The sequence below is a fragment of the Jaculus jaculus genome, chromosome 4, assembly GCF_020740685.1.
Source record: "Jaculus jaculus isolate mJacJac1 chromosome 4, mJacJac1.mat.Y.cur, whole genome shotgun sequence".
In the NCBI taxonomy this organism is placed as follows: Eukaryota; Metazoa; Chordata; class Mammalia; order Rodentia; family Dipodidae; genus Jaculus; species Jaculus jaculus.
The window spans coordinates 39,908,118-39,930,654 of NC_059105.1; the positions used below are offsets into that span (position 1 = coordinate 39,908,118).

Sequence of the window (22,537 nt, forward strand, 5' to 3'; positions counted from 1 at the left end):
CGTGTGCCACCACGCCCGGCTAAATATGTTCTTTTTAATCAGGTGAAGGTGAGTTGCTTATTGCTTTCACAACTATGATATTCAGTGAATCCTCTAATTTTTATATTTTGACATAAATTATATTTGTAACTTAGACAATGAGCTTATAGAGCAATTTTGAAAAAGAAATACCTTTATTTACAAGGGGCTTTGAAAGTGTTATTAAGTCTTAATTATGCTGAAGGTACTTGGAGGGTTAGTTGCTATTAATCCATGTGGATTTAGTGCTATCAGTTCGTTGTAATTAACTCCTAAGAAATATTCCTTTTTAAAAAAACATTTATTTATTTTTTTGTAAGCACATGGAGAGTGAGAGACAGAGAGCATGCAAATGGGCACACCAGGCCTATAGTATCTGCAAACGAACTCCAGATGCATGTCACTTTGTGTATCTGGCTTTACATGGGTACTGGCGAATTGAACCCTGGTTGTAGGCTTTGCAGGCAAGTACCTTAACCACTGAGCCATCTCCCCAGCCCCCTAAGAAATATTCTTGATGCTGAGTGCATTTTAAATAGTCTCACGATCTACTGACTGAGCTGGCTGGGCCTAAGTTTTTTTTTTTTTTTTTTTTTCCCCCGCGGTAGGGCCTCACTCTAGCTTAGGCTGACCTGAAATTTACTATGTAGTCTCAAGGTGGCCTTGAACTCACAGTGATCCCCTACCTCTGTCTTCCAAATGTTTGGATTAAAGGCTTGCGCCACCATGTCCAGCTCCTAAGCATACATTTTAAAAAATATTTATTTTTATTTATTTATTAGAGACCGAGAGAAAGGGAGAGAGAGTGAGAATTGGTGCACCAAGGCCTCAAGCCACTGCAAAAGAACTCCAGACGCATGTGCTACCTTGTGCATCTGGCTTACGTGGGACATGGAGAATCTAATCTGGGTCCTTAGGTTTTGCAGGCAAACGCCTTAACTGCTAAGCCATCTCTCCAGCCTCCTAAGCATTTTTTTTGTTTGTTTTTGGTTTTTTGAGGTAGGGTCTCACTCTAGCCCAGGCTGACTTGGAATTCACTATGTTGTCTCAGAGTGGCCTTGAACTCACAGTGATCCTCTTGCCTCTGCCTCCTGAGAGCTGGGATTAAAGGTGTGCGCCACCACACCCGGCTCCTAAGCATATTTATTTATTTTTGTTTTTCGAGGTAGGGTTTCACTCTAGCCCAGGCTGACCTGGAATTCACTATGGAGTCTCAGGGTGGCCTCGAACTCACAGCGATCCTCCTACCTCTGCCTCCTGAGTGCTGTGATTAAAGGCATGTGCCACCACGCCCAGTTTCTAAGCATATTTTTAAAGCACTTTTTCTTATTGGTTTCCAACTAAAATCAGATGAGGTTGCTCAGTAATCAGTGAGTTCTACTAGTGGAACCTCAAACATGGGCAAAGGGGAGCCTCAAGATGGACAGGCAAGGTGTTCTATTTAAATCCAAAGATGTGATGACAATCTGTCAGTTCCTATGCCTCTCATCAGGCTTACATGCTAAGAAAAATTCTCAATGGTACTGGGGGAGCCTCGTCCAGGCAGGAGTAGGGGAGCAGGGGTAACAGCCCTTGGCCTTCCCTAGAACTCTTTTTCAAGAAACTGATGTTGACAAGTAAAATCCGAAAAAAGAATTTGTCTGAGTTAGGATGTGCATATTTACAAAAATATTTTGAGGCAAACTGCATCTACAATTCATATCACACTCTACTATTTGTTCCTAATGACTAGAGGAGTTAACATCTACATGTTTTATTCTACACAGTTTAGTAAGCAGGAAAAAACAGTGGGAAAAGTGACACATGGCAGATTTGCTTGAAGGTCTATTCTTTTTAGGTCAGAGTCTCATGTGGTCCACCAGACTCATTATGTACCTCGAATGACCTTGAACTGTCCTCCTGCCTCTGTCTCTCAAGTCCTGGGATTACAGGTATGTGCCGCCATGCCTGACATTATGCAAAGCTGGGGGTGAAACCCAGGCCTCTGTAGATGCTAGGCAAGTGTTCTATCAACTGAGCTCCATCCTGAGCTATATTCTCAGGTCTATTCTGAATGATAATCACTTGTTAATTTAATTAGGATCCTAAACTCTGACATAAGAATGTGAGCATGTTTCTTGGTTCTAGGATCTTGCCCTGAAATGCAATCATACTTGTAGACTCCGAAGGTTATTCTACTCCTAGAACAATGAGTAAATCATACTGTCCTTGACAAATTCTGTGTGAACAGGATACAAGTGGGAAGTGTGCTAACAGGTCTTCCTGACCTGACTTGTCATATTGTCTTTAGCTGGTCTGTTGTTTGCAAAATAGAAGTGAATACCAGGAGAGAAGAGATTTAATAACTAACAGTAGTTAAGGGAGCTTTGTTCAAAATTGAAACCTGCTTAATTTGATTTGTGGGGGGGAAATTTTCCTCATAACTTACAGAAAAGATAAAGTTGTAAGTTTTTAGGATGAACATATTTCAGAGACTGGTGATTCATTCTTTTGGAAACAAAAATGGGGATGGGAAGATGGCTTGTGGATAAAGTGCTTAGTATGCAAGCATGGGGACCAGAGCTCAAAACCCAGATAAAGCTGGACATGGCAGCGCACATACGTAACCCCTACAGGAAGCACAGAAAGCTCTCCTACAGGAGGACAGAGGCGGAGACAGGACCACCTCGGCAGCTTGTGGGTGGGCCAGTCTCTTGCACACAGTGAACAACAAGGGGCCCCGCCTCAAGCAAAGTGGAAGGTGAGAGCTGACACCGAACGTCCTCTGACCTCTGCACTTGTGGTATGCATATGTGCACACATGCAAACACACACATGCACGGTCACACACACAGATTACAATAAACTCTTAAAACAACAAAACTTTTTTCTTAGGAAAGCAAAAAAAAAAAGTACATCGGTAAGACAAACTGATATGATTAACTGAACAGTCTAAACATCATGAACAAAGGATATTAACATGTAAAACATTCCACTCAGACTGTATAAGCACGGATTTCCAGAATTCCACTCCTAACACTCAACAGACTTAGGCTGGCTGAGGAGGTGAGAAGGTCCTCTAGACCGGCAATGAAGCTCACTGCCTTCATTCACCAGGACACCACCAAATAAAGGATGTAAGGAAAGTCCATGCTTAATGAATGGAAATGACTGCTAGACAAGGAAAATAACAGTGTTAACTCAGTGTCCTTTAGAACTCTTTAGAGGCTTTTTTCATGTGGGGAAAAAGGGCTTCTAAACTCTCCTCATTATGAGCATGTCTATATGTTTTAAAGTCTAGAATATTTTTATGAGAACTAAAGTATTAAGAACCAATGGAATTTTAGTTCACTTAGGGAAAAATGTACAGACTATATGGCACACTTAGCTCCAACATCTTCAGTTTCACGAGACATGTATACCTACCGTCCACAAAGGCTTGCACGGCCTTATCCACGTTGAAATCAAACTGTTGTAGCACCAGGACGATTTCATTATTGCTCTTGTTGGGAACAACCGACCTAACTGCATAGATCTGTAAAGAAAAAGAAACACAGAAAAGTAAACACTGTGAGTGTTTTTCACCTATGAATCTCCCACAGAAATGTCCCAGAAAGCTACTAATTTATCTTCTTGCCAGCAAACATACTCCGAGCCCTTCCGAGCAGTGAACATTCATACTGGAAACCACGTCGATGCCCACTTTGTTTGTGTACACACCTTTACAGAGATCCCCTTGTTAGGTCTGGAGGAACAAGTGTGAAAAGCCAACTTTGGTTTGGCAACCAACCTTCCCCACGCCCCAAGACCAAGGTGCATACAAGATGTGTTTTCAGAGAGGACACAGAATCTTTTCCAAGCCCAGGCCTCCTTTTCCACAGGCTCAGGGGGCATCTTTAGAAAACTTACAGAAATAGCTTCATATCCTCGCTCCTCTATGGGCACAGTGGAAACAGTCATACGGGGGTCACAGAAGTGTGTTGTGAAACTCCACTGATGTTTATAAAGGTAGGAAAATGTGTTTTTGAAATGGTAATTCTAGCTATATGATAGAAAACATTCTCAAACACACTGCTGAAAAATAACCATTGATAACAGTAAAAGTAAATATCTACATATGTATATGCTAAAGATTCCATGAGGGCAGGCTTATGTTCAAATATATTTACATACATACAAATATATGTGTTTGTGTATGTTTACTTCTTTGTCAAAATTAGAATGGATTTTTTGATGGAGTGTAAAAATTAATTAACCTTTTTCTCCAAGAACTTGAGATTATTACAGAATGCTCAATTTTAGAAAAATCTAGCTCACTCTTTTCTACATGAGAGATTTCTGTCCTAACAAATATGCAAGCACTGCATGGTGCTAAATTGAGTGGTCATTAAAGAACTGTGCAATCACTATATGTTTCTACTCATGGCTAAATTATCATCAGTGAGTTTTAGAGTTAACCGCAGTTTATTATAATCAGAGTCATGGGATATGGCTTATATAAGTATGGTATGTGTGATATGACATGATTGATCAGACACTATTGAGAAGTTCAGCAATTTCTCCATTGTGTTAGAAAATGGTTGGCTTATTCCATATAGATCTGAATATGAGTATTTAAGTTATAATGAGAAAATAGAACAAGTTGTTGGCATATGACTTGTAGAGATGCTGACATTATTGATTAGAAAATTGGCTTCAAATCCTGACATTTGTAAATGCTAAATATTTGGGCTCTGCTGTATATATGTGATTGAACATTCCTTTGATTTTTTTTTTTTCAATTCTCACACTGCATGGGTTTTAGTTTTCTAGCCTCCATCAGAAAAACTTAACTCTTTCAAAGTTCTTTTTCAAGGCTAAGAAGATGGCTCAGCAGTTCAAGGTGCTTGTTGGCAAAGTCTGCCAGCCCAGGTTACAATTTCCAAGCCACCTACATAAGCCCCCTCCCTCCAACACACACACATACACACACACTTACACACACACACACACACACGTGCATGCACAAATAAATAAAAATTTTAAAGTTCTTTCTCATGTCCTTTCTCTTCACAATATCCAATTCAGTGAATACTATTTATTTAGTTTGTTTATTTAGACAGGATTTTACTATGTAGCTCCGGCTGGTCTAAAAACTTCTAATCCTCTTGCCTCAGTCTCCTAAATACATGTGTCACCAAGCTGAGACAGTAAATATTTTGAATACCTGAAATTTCCTGGAACATAAGACCTAAGGGAGATATATACATTGATCAAATGATCGTTCAGATTAATATAAACTTTCAAGTGATATGTCAGGGCTAGAAAATCACTGGCTTCACAGAAATGCACACGTTTTGGAGGACGAGTGGGAAGACATGGGTAGGAGGGAAAGGAAAGCATTCTGGGTGAAAGAACAGCATGAATGAGGAGTGAGGCACAGTGAGTGGCCAGTGGTGGGGTGTGAAGAAGAAGGGGAGGCCGGATGTGGGGAGGGTCAGATTGGATCAGGTCTGCAAAGTTGTGCAAGGAGTTTAGACTAAGGCAGCACCCCAAACTGGCTTTTCTAATTTGCCATTGTGTTAGAAAGATAGTATTTTCTTTCACAGCGTACTTTAACAATTTTTTTTAAAGGCAAGCCAGATGGGAAGAAAAACAAACACATACATACACAAAATTTCTATATCTAGACTAGGAAGGTCATTAAGAGTCTAATGATAAATATTTGCCTTGTAATTCTGAGTGCATTAGTATTACATTAAAAATCACATTACATTTACAATACCTTTTATGTAAAAATTGTTCATTTATAAAACTTCTTAATAATGACCATCATTATCACATCAAGCAGGCCTTTCTAAGTAATACAATGATTAGTTGTTAATTATATCAAGTCATTATTATAACATCAGATCGAAAGTTTTCAAGCCACCTACACTTCTGTGTGAACAGTAAACCCCAGAAGCATGAAATAAACATAATCACCCCCCTACTCCTAGTCTGTCCTCTGCAAAACAAATGTTCTACTATGTTAAGGCAGAAGTCGACATAAGTCACTGCGTCCAGAGACACTTCCTTTTCAGACAGTTAGGTTACTCCTTCCCGATCTTCTTTAAGCAAGAACCAAAATCGTATATAGGTTGGATATACGCAGGTAACATCTGTGTCCTTGTCATTTTATATATCCTAGCTATGGACGTATCTTCATAAAGTCATCAATAATGGAGTCCTGAAAGCAAGTCTAACTGTAAAAATGGGATATAACCCCTGGAAGATAGCACTTAATTAAAAAAAATACTCCAAGGTTTACAGAAATGAAGGAGGAAAGGAAAAAAAATTAGTTTATTCTTGGCTATTTCTCAGTAATGCTGAATTCTAGGGAATTTCTGGGCCAACTTCTACTTCTCTGTGGTCACTGCACTTTGTTAAATTGAAGAGAGCAGCACTGTTTTCCAGCCTTGATGTTTGTAATTTTGCTGCATTTATTTTCCTATGGAAATGTCGTGGAGATGGATGGAGAAACCATGAGCCCTCATGTGTGCACATAAGCATGCAGGAACCCTACTGGGCTACTATTCATGATTCAGCAGAACCATGAGTGTGAGCATTTAAATCTAGGAGAGATCTCATTATGAAGTAGCATTAAACACAGGCACATAGGGCCAAGGCATTGTTACAGTGTTTCTGTGCTCCTAGGCTGTCTCTGCCTCTGGTCATGCAGCTTGTGAGAGGTGGGCTGGAGGGATGGCTCAATCACTGCGTGACTAATGATAGTTTGCATATGGAGAATGCATAAACTTCATGCTCTGCAGTGGCTGTTTGTTGCAGAGGCTGTTCTGGCACTGCTTCATACCCACAGTGCTCCTTCACGGACACAGCCTGAGCTGGTGTGGCAGCTGCGGCAGCCTCATGCCCAAGCCCACCGCTGGGAGCCGCGGCCCTTACTAGCGCCCTTGCCCAATGAACAAAGAGGCCCACAGGTGCTTACCAGAGAGCCACTCAGGCAGCTGGGTGACAACCAAGACTGAGACTGCTAGTTGGTGTTTCATTTAGCAAATGCATTACTTTCCAACATCATGTTCATCTGTTTTGCTTCTACTAATTTAAATCAGGTTTGGCAAATTCAACTGCTATTTAGACATTGGTTGTTTGGACGCTAGCTCCTGAGGCGTGTTATCTGGACCTGCTCCTCTCTCTGGGGCTTTTCTATCTGGCCTTGCAGACTCTGGCCCACTTGGCCTCTGGCCTGCCCTGTTGGCAATGCTCCTGCCCTGATGCTTTCATCTCCCCAGAACCTGAGCTGTCTTTGGTTTAAGAGCTGTTAACAATTTCCTCACTCACACTGCACACATTTTGAACCATTCTGTAATGACTCCTTAGATAATCTTTTTGGTTTATCAAAGAATCATTTAAATAGTGTCTGAGTTTCAAAAGTAGTTCTAACCATAGTTTAAAATTTAATTTAATTTAATTTAATTTAATTTAATTTAATTTAATTTAATTTAATTTAATTTATTTGAGAGAGAGAGAGAGAGAGAAAGAAGAAGAAAGGACATGCCAGGGCCCCTAAACACTGCAAACGAACTCCAGATGCATGCACCACCTTGTGCATCTGGCTTACAAGGGTCCTGGGGAATTGAACCTGGGTCTTTTGGCTTTGCAAGCAAATGCCTTAATTGCTAAGGCCTCTCTCTGGCCCCTCACCAGAGTTTTCCAGCTACTTGCACAGCTGTGTGAGCAGCACAGACCCTACATCATCACAGACATAAGGTAAACACTCCCTTTGCTTCCAGTCTCTTCCCTGCAAACTCACTCCGCTCAGGCTGTGCTTCCTTCCCAGAGCAGGGCTGTCCCTCGGTGTCATGAAGGTCCAGCAAATATATATAGTTAATTAGGTGCAGAACATGTGGATGTGGAGGTCTGCCTATATAATTATGACCATTTTCCTCCTTTCCTTAAGAACTTAAGGATGAAGTGTAAGCTATACATCTTGGTCTTCAAGGTCATCAACAATTAGACTTTAACCTGCTTTTCCAAATGGTCCTTTTGGGCTGGAGAGATGGTATAGTGGTTAAGACACTTGCCTGAAAAGCCAAAGGACCTCGGCTTGATTCCTCAGGACCCAGGTAAGCCAGATGCGCAAGGTGTTGCATGCGTCTGGAGTTCGTCTGCAATGGCTGGAGGCCCTGACACACCCATTCTTTCAAATAAATAAATAAAAACAGAAAATCATCCTATAAATCCAAGTGATCCTTTTCCTGTACCCATATAGACTCCTGGAGCCCAGCGTTGACTCCCACTCCCTTCTTTGGGCTCTTCCTTTGACCTAAGATGTGTCCATGTGTTTCATGAAGTCTTTTCTATTTATTCTTGCTAGAAGCATTCCTACCTCAACTCCCACAATCCTCTGTCAGCAGAAGTTTTAACATTTAACATCTTCACTTCTGCATCCTAAGGATTTGCATACATGCTGTGATGACTGGACAGTAAGTGATATGAAGAAAGAATTCTGTCACTTCTGCATAGTCACCATGTCCCCTCCTGAGTGACTGGCATGGAGAATGTGTAAGTGCTTAGTAACTATTTGTTGAGTGTGAGACAGGCAACCTGCACCAGCAGGCTGCTTTGCGGAGTCAAAGGAATCCTTCCCCACTAAGTCTGCACCACGCCATCACTCTGCCATCCACAGCAACAGGGTGGGTTTCAGCTGTGGTAGGCCCTGTTATACTGGTAGGAGAACATGCATGTGTTCTCAGTAATAGTAACAAGGTCACTGCTATTTAATAAAGAACTCATGATGTTTTGTGGAGTTTTATGAATATGGAAAAAAGTATAGTAACTGCCTACCTGACTTTCCAAAGTCAGCTTAGCAGACAGACATTGGTTGAGTCCTTACTAAGTGACAGGCATAGAGGATACAAAAAGAGCCAGATATAGTTCTGCCCTGAGGAGGCACAGCCTGGCAGCAGAGCCAGAATCGTCTATAATGGAAGAGTGTAGTAAGTGCTGTACTGTCTTATGAACAAGGTACTGTGGCACTGCAGAGAAGGGAGCAATTACACTTGCCTGAAGGATGGGAGATGGCTTTCTGGGTGGGGGGGGGGAGGGCAAATGTCACAGAAGGAGCTTTGCAATGAAACAGAGCTAATCTTGGCTCTGCTGCATGCCAGCTTTGTGACCTTGGGTAAACTACTTAGATCTCTGAAACTTGGTTCTTGAGCTGTAAAATCGGGATATTGCCTGCTATCATCTGAGTCTGTAAGAAATAAAGCATCTAAGTGTTGTTAAAGAATCTGACCATGTATTAGCTGTTCAGTAAATTTTAATGGAAACAAAGTGGGAATATTTACAATAGGCCATAAAGGTGTGGCTTTGAACATGTAGCTAATGTTGGTCGGGGTTTATTTGGGGGAGACTGCCTGCTATGCCCCTTGCTTCTGAAACTTTTTCCTCCATAGCCTCACTCAGAAGCAGTGGACCTAAGCTCCTCCCCCAGGACCCCCTTCCCCACAGCTACTGGTTTATAAGGAAGTCCATCTTCAACGTGATTGGTATGCACTTGTGCTCCCCTCTTATTCTTTCATGTGATCACTTGCTAACTGCTCAGTCATTACGCTATTGTCTGGATACAGCAGTAGCAACGCACAGTTACCTGACAAACCTAGTGGAAGTAAACCGATGTAAACATGTAAGTTAAAGATGTGCACATTAATGCACCTCAATTTACAATGGCGTTATGTTCCAATAAGTCATCTAGAAGTGAGACCCTGCCTCAAAAAACCAAAAGAAAAAAAAAAGATTACAAATGAAAAATTTATTACACTTAAGTTACAGAACATTATAGCTTAGGCTAGTCTGCTTTGCACATGTTCAGAACACTTGCATTAGCTTACAGTTGGGTAAAGTCATGCAACACAAAACAGAGTTTATAATAAAGTGCCAAATATCTTAATTTATTGAATGTTGTGCTCCAAGTGGAAAATAGACTGGTCACATGGGTATTGCTTTCACACCATGGTAAAGTCAAAAAATTGTAAGTCTAACCATGGTAAGTCAGGACCAACTGTAATTGCACCTCAGGGTAAGTGAGTGCTCTGCAGGAAGCAATCAGAATATATTCACAATGAATCACAATGGTGGGGAAGTGCCTGTGTTGAAAAGCCAATGTGGACTCTCGATGATCCTATACAATGAGAGAGAAAGGGGGGGGGAGCGGGGGGGGGGGAATGGGGTGGGGGTGCTTGGTCTGGAAGCTGCCTTCCTTGTTTCTTCCTTAATTTCCCAAAGTCACTTGACACCTTGCCAGACCTGTATAATAACCTTTTTTTTTTTTTTTTTTTTTTTTTTTAATTTGCACTAGGTTGAGAGGGTTTCATTTTCTAGAGTAAGTAGTGAGTGCCTACAGGCAGTATTAGCAGATAGAGCTGGAAATAAAAAATGAGAAAGCTGACTGGCAAAGGGAGCAAAACGGCAGATTTTAAAGACAAAACCAGTGAGAATGTGGGGAGATCAGGAAGACAAAAAAGAGGCTTACTCAAACTCTTCTAGCCTTCATTCATGTTGCAGTAATTACCTACTTGTGTTACTATCCCTACTGGGATGTGAGTGAAGGAAGGGGGGCAGTCGCTATTCACACTGAGTCCCAAACAATGGGGGCATTCAGTGGATGGAGTCACAGTCTCTGTCAAATGACTGGATGAATGACTGAATTAATAAATGGAGTAGGGATCCTGGTGAAATGGCCATTGAAATATTCTAGGCTTTTATGTTTTACAGTTTTGTTTGCATATGTGTGTGTGGGGGTGTTTGCGTGCAGATGTACGTGTACATGTATGCTCATGCACGTGGAGGCCAGAGGTCAATGTTAGATGTCTTCTGAATGACTCTCTACCTTATCTTTTAATTTTTTTATTTTTAAAAAGTTTTTATTTTTATTTATTATTAGAGAGAGGGAAGGGGAGAGAGGCAGATAGAGAGAGAATGGGCACTCCAGGGCCTCCAGCCACTGCAAAGGAACTCTAGATGCATGCGCCACCTTGTGCATCTGGTTTACATGGGACCTGAAGAATCGAACCTGGATCCTTAGGCTTTGGAAGCAAGTACCTTTACTGCTAAGCCATCTCTCCAGCCCGTTTTTAAATTTTTTAAAAAGATTTTTATTTATTTATTTGAGAGAGAGACAGAGAGAGATAAAAAGAGACAGGGAGAGAATGGGCACAACAGGGCCTCTAGCCATTGCAAACAAACTCCAGATGCATGTGCCACCATGTGCATCTGGCATATGTGGGACCTGGAGAATCAAACCTGTGTCCTTAGGCTTCGCAGGCATGTGCCTTAATGGCTAAGCCATATCTCCACACCCTCTTTTAAAAATGATTTTATTTTATTTATTTGAGACAGAGAAGGAAAGAGGGAGAGAATGTGTATATCAGGACCTTCAGCCACTGCAAACTAACTCCAGATGCATGTGCCCCCTTGTGCATCTGGCTTTTGTGGGTCCTGAGGAATTGACCCTGGGTTCTTAGGCTTCGCAGGTGATTACCTGAGCTTCTTATCCATCTCTCCAACCCCAGCTTACCTTTTGAGACGGGGCCTCTCACTGGACAACCAGGAAGGCCCTAGGGATGCCCGGCCCCTGCTACTCCAGTGTTGGTGTTACAGTCATGGGCCATTATGGAAGGCATTAACATGGGTGCTGGGGATCTGAATTCATGCACTCATGCTTGTGTGACAATCACTTTACCCACTGAGCATTGGCCCAGGCCCTTATTCTAATGTTTTAATCCACCTTTTTAGTGCATTTCTACAATTCAGCATGACATACTAAATAGTATTAAGCTTAATGGATTCAAGCCCAAGATGTATGGAATACCTCCTAGCTTCCAGGTACAGCAGATGGCTGGCGCCAGCCTTAAGGAACTCACAATCTTGGATGGGTGCTTGACCCTATCCTCTACAATAAGGGTAGCAATCAAACAGTCAGTAGCCTCCTTTTCCCACCAACAAGGATCAGTTATTTGTGGGTTTGCCATTCCTGTGACACCATGAGGAGGTTTATAATCAGCTTTGGTCACGTTTCTCAAACACCGAGCCATTCGGAGATGCCTCTGTGGACGAGAGTGCCTCTGCGTTTGTTTTGCTCCACTTGCTGGGCCTCTAATATTATCTACACATTAATGAAGGCGGTCCTCCTATGAATCTTCTAGAGGAAGAAAATTCTCTTTGCAGGCCAGTACCTTTGCTTTGTGAATAATTCCATAATTTAATTGCTTTTCCCGAACATCTACTTCTTGCCAGCGAGAAATATGTATGAAGTGTTGTCATGTTCTACTTGGCTGAGTTTTTGGGAATTAACACCACAGGCACAAATCAAAATTAACTTTTTGGGGCACACAGAGAAATAGGATTAGAAAGAATAATGAAGATTTTAAGATGGGGGAAATGCAATGTTTGTAGACTCATAAGGAAGATGAAGTCAGAGGGTCTTGGGGATATTAACTCTCTATGTGGGTTCTCAAACTTCAGAATTCATCCGGGGCAGCTGGGATATGATCAGAATTCCAATGCTAGGCTCTGCATGAGTTTCTTGAGCTTTTACATTTCTACAAAGCTCCAAGGAGAGGTAGATGATGCTTGCTGGAGGATGTGGCAGGCTGACATATGATTTTGACCATGCTTTTATGGCTGTTAGGACATGGTATAATGGTTCATTTTTATGGTCAACCTGATTGAATCAAGACTATAGTAGACATGTCTCAAGTCTGTAAAAGCATTTCCAGGAAGGATTAACTATGGGGGAAGACTTTCTCTCACAGTGGGCAGCCTTGCTGGTAACAGGTTACATATAAAGAAATTCCAGGGAAAAGCAGCTGTTTTCCCTGCTGACCTTTGACTCTTGTTCATGACTGTATGTACCCTTTTGCTGCCATCCTTTGCTGCCATCAGAACCCAGCATTTTCATCCTTGGAGGGTGGACTGAAGATCAGCAGTTCTCCAGGAATCCTCCAGGTGTTCAGTGCCATATTTGGACTGCTGAGGCATCCAGCCGTGTGGACTAAGCAGCTATCAGGTTCTTAGCCTTTCCAGCCTGCAGGCAGCCTTTGTTGGGCTGCCCAGCCTGCAGTGTGTTAAGTTGATCTAATAAATCCCCTATGTAATGTTCCTTGATTCAATCAGCTCTGTTCTTCTGGAGAACCCTAGAACACATGGCAAACTGAGTTTGCAGATGGAATGTAAGTTGTTCCCCAATGGACCCAGAGATGACGAGGTGAGGATTAGCTCAGTGGGGCCCAACATAGGGACAAGTGTCCTCAGAAGTGGAAGGAGGTGAAAGAGTCATCGACCACTGTAAGGCTTTAAGATAGAAGGGGCAATGAAGCAAGGGGTGTGGGCAGCGTCTGAAGCTGAAATAGGTAAGAAAAATGAGTTCTTCCCATCACTTCCAGAAAGGAGCACAGCCATGCAGACACCTGGTCTGGGGGCCACTGAGTCCCATTCAGCCTTCGGACCTCCAAAGCACTACATTTACATTGTAGTAAGCCACTTGGCTTGCAGTGAATTGTGCTGGCAAAAGGAAATGGAGCCAACAGATTCATCTTTGAGGAACAAACACCACTTTCTTCTCCTAATAAGGTGTCTTCTCCTATTCCATAATCCCTAAATCCACTTTCCGGATGGCAGCCTTCCTCATCAAATGTTTTGGGGAATTCTACCTATTCATTTATCCCAACTAGACTTTATGAGGAAGCAAGAGAAGCTGACAAAACACAAGGAAAATGAGGCAAAGTCTAAATAAAAACTACTCCAAGACATTTTGATAATAAAATCTCACCTGTTCTCCACTCATTCTCTCACTAACCTAGATAGGTTTCTTTTGTCTTCCACAAGACTCTGGAAGAGCTTCCTAATTAAATTCTCTGGATTGGCCTTCCCTCTTTCCAATCCATGTTAAAACAATCAGTGTACAGTGTATCTCCCAAAGTGTTTGAGCCATGTTCTCCGGTGAAGGAAGGAGCCAGCAATGAGCAAATATTTTTAGGGAGGAAAGAAAGGAGATAAATTATGAAATGAGCTCCCTAAGGAAATGAGAGAAAACAATGTCAAGACTCAGGTGTAAAAACAAGCTTTGGAAGGGATGAGACATTCCTTTTTCTCTTTCTTGGAATTTTGAGAAAGGAGAAAAAAGAGACAGAGAGGATGAAGACTTGAAAGTATGCAGTGGAAATTTTATAGAAATCTGAGTGAGAGTGTTAAAAGGTTGTTTTGGGTCTTAAAAAATAGAGAAAGATTTAGAGTTGTTCTTATAGGAATGAGACAGGAAGTGGCCTCAATGAATTAAAGGAATTGCTAAGTAGGACTGAAAGTCCAGATATACCCTGGTTTCCAGAGATTCTGAATAAGCCAGAAGCAGGGTCAGAGGATAGGAATGACTCAAAGTTACACAGAAACCTAGCAGTGGTCCTGGGGCTTGGCGACGGGAGTCCCGAGCATCAGTAGAGCAGTCAGTGCAGACATCTGGTGCCTGTGAAGTGGGGGATGGGTTAGGAGACTAGTGAGAGGTGAAGGGACCAGAGATCCTTCTGAAAACAAGGAACAGATAAAGAGGACAAGAGAAGTTGGCAATGAGGACATGCTAGATCTTTCCAACTCTTGTTCCTAGTGTTACCTTCCAAAGTGAAGGGCATAACCTTGTTTACCCCAGAACTGTCCTTCACTTATCTCAAAGAACGGATGCATTGCTCAGAACTCCATCTTTGTAGAGAAACATATGCTCTTCAGTGATTTCTCCTAAGCTGTGATTCCCAAGCTTTCACCATCTGGTCAACACTCCTCTGAGTGTTTTCTATTGAAATGTGCTTCTGCAATAAAGCATACTGTTCCAGAGGTGGCTAGATCAGAGAGGAGGACTGTGGGCCACGTGCCTGCCTTCATGGGACTCCCGTTATCTCTTCAAGTGGTTGTAATGGCATGAATACTTTTAGGAGACATCTTATTGGCCTGAACGGAGCTCACCAGCTCCTGACTTTCCCTAGATTGCTTTAGGACAAGTGCTTGCTCTCCTGCAATTACATAGTGATTATAACACAGGAGTAGAATTTTTGCAACTAGCTTTGTTACCTTTCAGTTTGTAAGTTCTGATTCATTACTCCAGCCAGCTGTTATTATCTTTTGGAACCTTGCATTTTTGTCACCATAAGCAAAGAACACATCAAAAAGTTTGAATCATTTAAAAGTCAGATGACATTTTCTATATCTTAGATTTCCTGATTTAAATTTTATATCGGCCAAAGCCAAACTGTTGGCTTCAATTTTTAAAAGCCAAAAAGCCAAGTACGCAAGCCATTCTCACAGGAACTTCTCTCAGAGCTGACAGTGACCTTTTAATCCATGTTCCTTCAGAGAGTCAGCCACAAAAGCTGGCCCACAGGCAATGACAGACACATTCTCTGACTTTCATTGGAATTTATAGTCTAAGAAGACTGATGTTTGATGGATGTAATGAAAAGAAGTGAACATGTTTTGCTGTCTGCAAGGGAGGACTGTTCTCATTGTAGAGAATCATGGAAGCACTGAGGACCATAATTAGTTTAAACTGGGAACAAAGGCAGAATAGCCCTGAGTAATGGTAGAAGCCAGAAGGAGGTAGGATATTAAAAAATAGGAATATAACACATGTATGATGGACAGGACTCAGGAAAGCATACTCAAGGTCAAGAAGGCCCAGGATCATTGGAGCATTCAGAGTTAAAAGGAAGGAATTTCAGAAGCTGAAGACAGAGGCAGGAAGCCAAAATGTCCTGAAAGTATCAAACATAACTTTGAGCTTTATTCTAAGGAAAGGCCATGGAAGAGGTTTTCTCAGAAAAAGAGTATGTTTGTGTATTTAAGAAGGTCGTTCTGGATTCTTTGTGGATGAGATGGAGAAGGTCAAATGGATGCCATTTAGGAGTCTAGCACAGTACCCAAGGGCAAGAAAATGGACCAATGTTGGTTAGTGTAGAAGAACTCACAAGGTACTTTGAGGAAACAACTGATTTCTGTTTAGATGCAAGTTATGAAAAAATGAAGCAATATGGGTGGATTGGCTCAGTATTCCTTTGTTTAAGTTTTCACCATGATTCTAATGTTCAACCAGAATTGAGAACCATGAGTGAGGGACATGATGAAAGTTGCAGAATGCTAAGAGAGAGAGGGTAAGGACAGAAGATGGCATAGGAAAAAATTTAAAAAAAACTCTTTTAGGTAAAACTGCTCACCTCTCAACTAGTTTACCTGAATGTACTATAACACTTCCACACATCTCCATTATTCATGTAATATCATAGTTCAACAATATGAATTCTAGTTCAGAACAGTATTAGCTGTTGGAGAGGGCATGCTTTCTCCTGAGAAGTTATGCTAGTTGCTGGGTGTTACAGAACAAGTAGCTGAAACCTTGCAGCTTACAACAATCAGTCTGTTACTTCCTTGTTATTTTCTATCTCAGTGGGTCAGGAATCTAAGAGGCGTTTGGTTGCATGGATCTGCCTTGGGGTCCCTCGTGCAGTAGATAGTGTGAGAGAGACACTGATGCCTATGAGGGCTGGCAGGGCAATGTGCTCTCTTCACGGTGTCATGCGGCTGCTCTGTGAGATCTTTCTCAATGGGTTAGTTAGCCTTCCTCCCAGCATGGTAGCTTTAGAACAGTCAGACTGTTTACGTGGCAGCCCGGCAAGCTCTATGGAAAGAGCCCTATGGGGAGCAAGAGATAGAATCGCCTATTTTGTGGGAAGTCGCTTTCTACGACAGGGCTCAGCCTGCCACTAGAGCCTACTCTGTTTTAAGGGTAGGGTCGAATATATCAACTCTTAATGGAGGAGATCCTGTTGCAGTACTCTTTACTGAATACAGTATACTTCAAAGGGTTAAAGACAACAAAAGCCACAGGCCAGTTTTCTTTCATCTATCCTGTGTTTATGCTTTATCAAGTCACTGGACATTTTAATTCAAAAACCAATTAATAGTTATTAAAGCACCAAATGAAGATTGATACTTTGTATTAGATATAATGTCCTTAATTCCTAGAAATAATTCTGATGATTTATGGAGTAAGAGATAATCAAATGCTACCTAAACTAATAGTAATTGTAAAATTAAAATTAAGTACCTAAATCTTTGAAGTTAGTCCATTGTCAAGTTTCATACCAGAATTTTCTTTTGAGGTAGGTTATCACACTAGACCAGGCTGACCTGGAATTCACTATGTAGTCTCAGGGTGGTCTCAAACTCACAGTGATTCTTATGCTTCTGCCTCCCAAGTGCTGGGATTAAAGGTGTGAGCCACCATGCCTGGCTCATATTAGAATTTTGATCTTCAACCTGCCATTTGTAGCATATGGATACATATGCATACTGAGTAGTTGCTAAGGGTAACAGTGCCTCCAATGCACTGAAACATGCAGTGGGGGCAATGTACCCTTTATTCCACCTGTTTAACTAACATGGATTCAGTGTATACCTGTATTTTTCTAGAATTGTGCTTGATCCTTCCACCTATTTCCCCAGAATCATCAGTTAAGACTTTCAGATAATTTAGGACAGGGTGAGACCCTGGATCCATTGGACATCTATTTTCAGCCAACTGGTTACACCTACACAGTATTTTGGCTTAGGTTAATATTCTGTCTAGCTGTTATCTCTAATGAATACCATATTTAAACTTAATACTTGAGGATCCCAAAGTTATTTTCATAAGCCTTTTTTTTTTTTTTTTTTTGGCTCTTCGAGGTTGGGTCTCACTCTAGCTCAGGCTGACCTGGAATTCACTATGTAGTCCCAGGCTGGTCTTGAACTCATGGTGAACCTCCTACCTCTGCCTCCCGAGTGCTGGGATTAAAGGCGTGCACCACCATGCCCGGCGCTGTTTTTGGTGTTTTAATCACAGTAGAAAATCAAAACACATTTGCCTTCTATAGCTACACAGAATATTCCGTAAAAACTTTTCTCATTTTCTATAGAGTTTAAAGTCTCCATGGGGAGGGGTGTGATTATTGACATTTACTCTTAATGTGGTCTTTTTTCCCCTGCTCATTCACAGAACTTCACAGATAAAGAATCTTCTAAAAGACATAAGTCACTATTACTCTTTAATCAATACCAGAATATAAAAGTTAATTACCCTTTGGTCAATACTAGAATAAGGGAGTTAACTTAATGTCTAAATTATATTAACCTTGGACATTCCTTCATAGTGGTACAGAGGAAACAGATCATCTGAATCCTGTGGAAACCAGGGATGCACTTCTTTTATGAGGGGTCCATTTTTGTTGACCTGCATACCATTTTTGAATTACATGGTTTGACCAATTCAAAAATGACACCATGGTTTGAATATCAGTCACAACAGTCATTTGACTGACCAGATTTTATTTTCCTTAAAACTTTTTTTTTTTAATATTTTATTTTTATTTTATTTATTTATTTGAGAGAGACGGACACAGAGAGAAAGACAGGTAGAGGGAGAGAGAGAGAATGGGCGCGCCAGGGCTTCCAGCCTCTGCAAACGAACTCCAGACGCGTGCGCCCCCTTGTGCATCTGGCTAACGTGGGACCTGGGGAACCGAGCCTCGAACCGGGGTCCTTAGGCTTCACAGGCAAGCGCTTAACCGCTAAGCCATCTCTCCAGCCCTCCTTAAAACTTTTATCTGTTTGTTTTTCTTCTAAAGTCAGTAAAAAGAACTAAAGCCATTTTGTACATTACTGCAATTACTAAGGTTATAATTTGAGCAGTAATTATTTAAAAAAAAAAAACCCAAAACTCTGACTATTTTCTCTCAATGGATGAATACCTACAGTATAATACCTACATGTACTGGAATTAAATACAGTGGAATATTATGCAGCCTTAATTAAAAGGAAAGGCAGGCGCTAAAGAGATGGCTTCGTGGTTAAGGTACTTGCCTGAGAAGCCTAAGGACCCATGTTCAACTCTCCAGATCCCATGTAAGCTAGACACACCAAGGTGAGGCAAGCACAAGGTCACACATACCCACTAGGTGGTGCAAGCATCTTGCATTTGATTTCAGTGGCTGAGGCCCTGGCCAATTCTCTCTTTGTCCCTTTGTCTCTGTTTCCCATAACCCAAATGAAAAAAATAAAAAAAAAAAGAAAATGCAGCAATATGCAGCAAGAGCATGGATGAGTCTTAAAGACATCATGTTAAGGCAAACAAGCCAGTCAAAGGACAACTACTGTATGATTCCAGTTTAACAAAATTTTAAAATAATCCAACTCATAAAAGCAGAGAGTAATATGGTGGCTTCCAGAGCCTGGGAAAGAAGGAGAAAGAGAGTTGCTGAGGGTCATTTATATAAGACAAATGTTCCAGAAACACTGTGTCTATTGCTAACAGTGCTATATTATATACTTAAGGGGGGGGGAAATCTCATGTTGTGTTCTTATCACAGTAAAAAAAAAAATAGACAAAACAGAAAAAGATTAAGTTACATAACTGATCTTCAATCATCACTCCAACACGTTTTTATTGATAATTATCTTCAAAGGTTGAGAAGCAGAGGGGGTCCCAAGGACAGGAGGGCATCAGGCATCTGGCCAGCAGTCGTGAGTGGATGCTAAAGATGATGTGATGAGATTCTTGTGTTTTACAAGAAACTAAACAGAGAGACTGTGTACTCCATCCAAATGGAGGGAGCTGCCCTGCCTTGGTCGTTCATGGTTCCTGTGTGTGCAGAGGGGGGAGGGCATGGATTCATCTACTATTAGAGTTAGGATTCTGGACAACATCCATAAGACTTTCCTCATGAGCCCAAGAGTTGATACAATGTAATGAAGGACAGAGTTTCAGAAGAGGGAACATGGACTTTTTTTTTTAACTTTACATATGGCAGAAAACAGAGTTGGAAAATAAAGTTGCTATTTACTCTAGAAGTTTAGAAGACCTTCATAATGGTGGCAATATGGCTCAGCTTGCTGAGTGAAGGGAAATCCCAGAGTTTGCATTTTAATTTACTAAAGAGTATAGAACAGTGGTTCTCCATTTTTTTATTCATTATTTTCCATGGACATAAAAATTTCATGCCCTTGAACTCCTGATCTTCCTGACTTCACCTTCCAAGTGCTGGGATTATAGGTATGCACCACCACATGCAATATCTTACTAACATTCTAATATTTGTCCCAACTCAGGGAGGCACACCCTACCTTCACCTTCCTCCATATGAATCATAATTACCTCTGTAGAATCGTGGCTAAATTTTTCACTGGGTATTGATTAATAAATATTCTGAAGGATATAAAGTCTATGATATTGCTGATGTAAGAACTATTAATTGGGCTGGAGAGATGGCTTAGCGGTTAAGCGCTTGCCTGTGAAGCCTAAGGACCCCGGTTCGAGGCTCGGTTCCCCAGGTCCCACGTTAGCCAGATGCACAAGGGGGCGCACGCGTCTGGAGTTCGTTTGCAGAGGCTGGAAGCCCTGGTGCGCCCATTCTCTCTCTCCCTCTATCTGTCTTTCTCTTTGTGTCTGTTGCTCTCAAATAAATAAATAAAAAAAAAATACTCTGAACCCACCCCCAGCAACACACCTCCTCCAGCTGGGCTCCATCTTCTTAAAAAAAAAAGAACTATTAATTATGCAAATAACTTAAAAATCTAACTGCTTGTAACAAGTTTGTGATCTTGTTGTAGCGAAATGGCTTATAGAGAAAAAGTAGCTTTCATAACATATAAGCAGTTTACTTTCAAGAGCAAAACCTACCTGTCTGTCTGCCTATCTAATCTATCTTAACAGATTTTCATTGTGCAAGGTCAGAAGAGAAGAAACCATTGTTGCTGCCTTGTCATTTTTTATCTCTAAAAATTGGATAATTTAATATGAAGGATCATGGTAAGAAATGACTAGGAGGTTGGTAAAATACCTATAAATTTCAAGGGATTGCGAACAGAGGTTACTGTTTCCTGCCGCCAAATGATTTCATTTTTGACATGCTCTTGTATTCTTTAGCATGAACCATCTGTCTTCTACACAGCCCTTGGCCACAGTGCAAAGGGGTGAGCACGAAAGGCTAGGAGGAGAGGGGGTTGGAGAAGCGGGATGGATACTCTGTGCATTCCAATCAGGAAGCTTGGGAAAAGCAATGTGATGCTAATCCTGCAATAGTAAATTTCTTCTTATCCCCTGAAACTGATGCTGACATTTCCATTTATTCATTCAGTTCCTTTAGACTCCCTGTCAAATCTCTTCTGGTTGCTAAGCAACAATAACAGCAGTTCTGTACATAAGCATTAGGCAATAACTATTGTCAGTGTTTCTCCTTTCTTTGAAAGGGAAATTTAATGACCCTTTCCTATGAGAAAATGACAACAAGAGATGATCCACAGTGAAATCTGAAAACTGTGTGGCTAGTATTTTCACTATTTCACCTAAGGGTTGGGCTAAATTAGCTTAAATATTATTGATAATTATGAAATTAAGTTTTCCCCCCTCCAAAGCTTGCAAAGTTCATTTTCTTCAAAACAATAGCTTGTTATTAAAACTCACCGCAATCCCCCCAAAATGAGTTCTCTATTAAGTGGAGCTAATAGTTTAAAGATGCATAATGATGACATTCTTCTTTATTCTCTTTAATCCTATTGAAATCTCTTTAATAAAATGCTTGGGTTTTTCTATACTCTGTCCCACATAAAGGCTTTGAATTGTAGTTCAATACTTTGCAAAAAACAGGTCATGAGTTCCAGGAAAAAATAATGTAGGATATGTTTATTATTAAGTAATAATGTATCTGTTCACCTGTTGAGGATAGACTCCTAGACACAGGTGTTGACATACTTTATCCTAGTGATCTGCAGAATTGGTAACCAAGATACTTCCTTGTACCCAGAATGGACAAGGGACTCTTCGGTCCTATCCTACCCCTCTCCTTTCATTTTAATGACTCTGTACAATTATTGTTTACAATCCAATTTACCTTGCTAACTTGAACAGCTCTAAAAGCTATTCACAATAAGTGGCATAGTTCAGCAATGATATTATAGACTGAGCTATTTCCTATTTCCATATCATCATATTGTCTCGTCTCAATTATTTTTTGTGACGCTCAGCAATAGCTATCAAGGTTTGAAAAAGTCAAGTCCACTTTGATGTTTTCTCATCTGTCCATTCTACCTCCCTCCCTCTCTTGCTCTCTCTCTCTCTTTCTCTCTCTCTCTCTCTCTGTTTCCTTCCCCCCACCCTTAGTTGGCTCTATAGGAATTTATATTTTGGACCCCAAGCAAAATGGTAAGCAGAGCTCATTTTTTTTCTACTTTTAATTGCAAAATAAATAGCTGAGCCCTTCTAATATCATTTATAGATTATATTATTAAGATTTCATAAAGTATCTGCCTCCCCCACCCACACTTACTTTGTATTAGATGGTTTTGTGTGGTAGGGTTTATAATTATGTTCCATCTGCTGACTAGGAAATTAAGGCCCAGAAGAGCTAAGTGACTTGCTTCAGGTTGTTCAAGTAGTAACTGGAGAGATAATAACCCCTGCCTCCTATCCCTATGCTCTTTCCAAACC

At 41.0% G+C, this 22,537-nt stretch overlaps 1 protein-coding gene across 3 annotated transcripts in view; it reads right to left on the reverse strand.

Annotated features, from left to right (window-relative positions):
* Spats2l (spermatogenesis associated serine rich 2 like) overlaps positions 1–22,537 on the reverse strand; it is a 175,670-nt gene that overhangs the window by 57,902 nt on the left and 95,231 nt on the right. For all 3 annotated transcript variants that reach the window (XM_045148145.1, XM_045148143.1, XM_045148144.1), the window contains exon 4: positions 3,424–3,532. In XM_045148145.1, the coding sequence (XP_045004080.1) occupies positions 3,424–3,532 (109 nt within the window). The remainder of the gene's footprint in view (positions 1–3,423; positions 3,533–22,537) is intronic.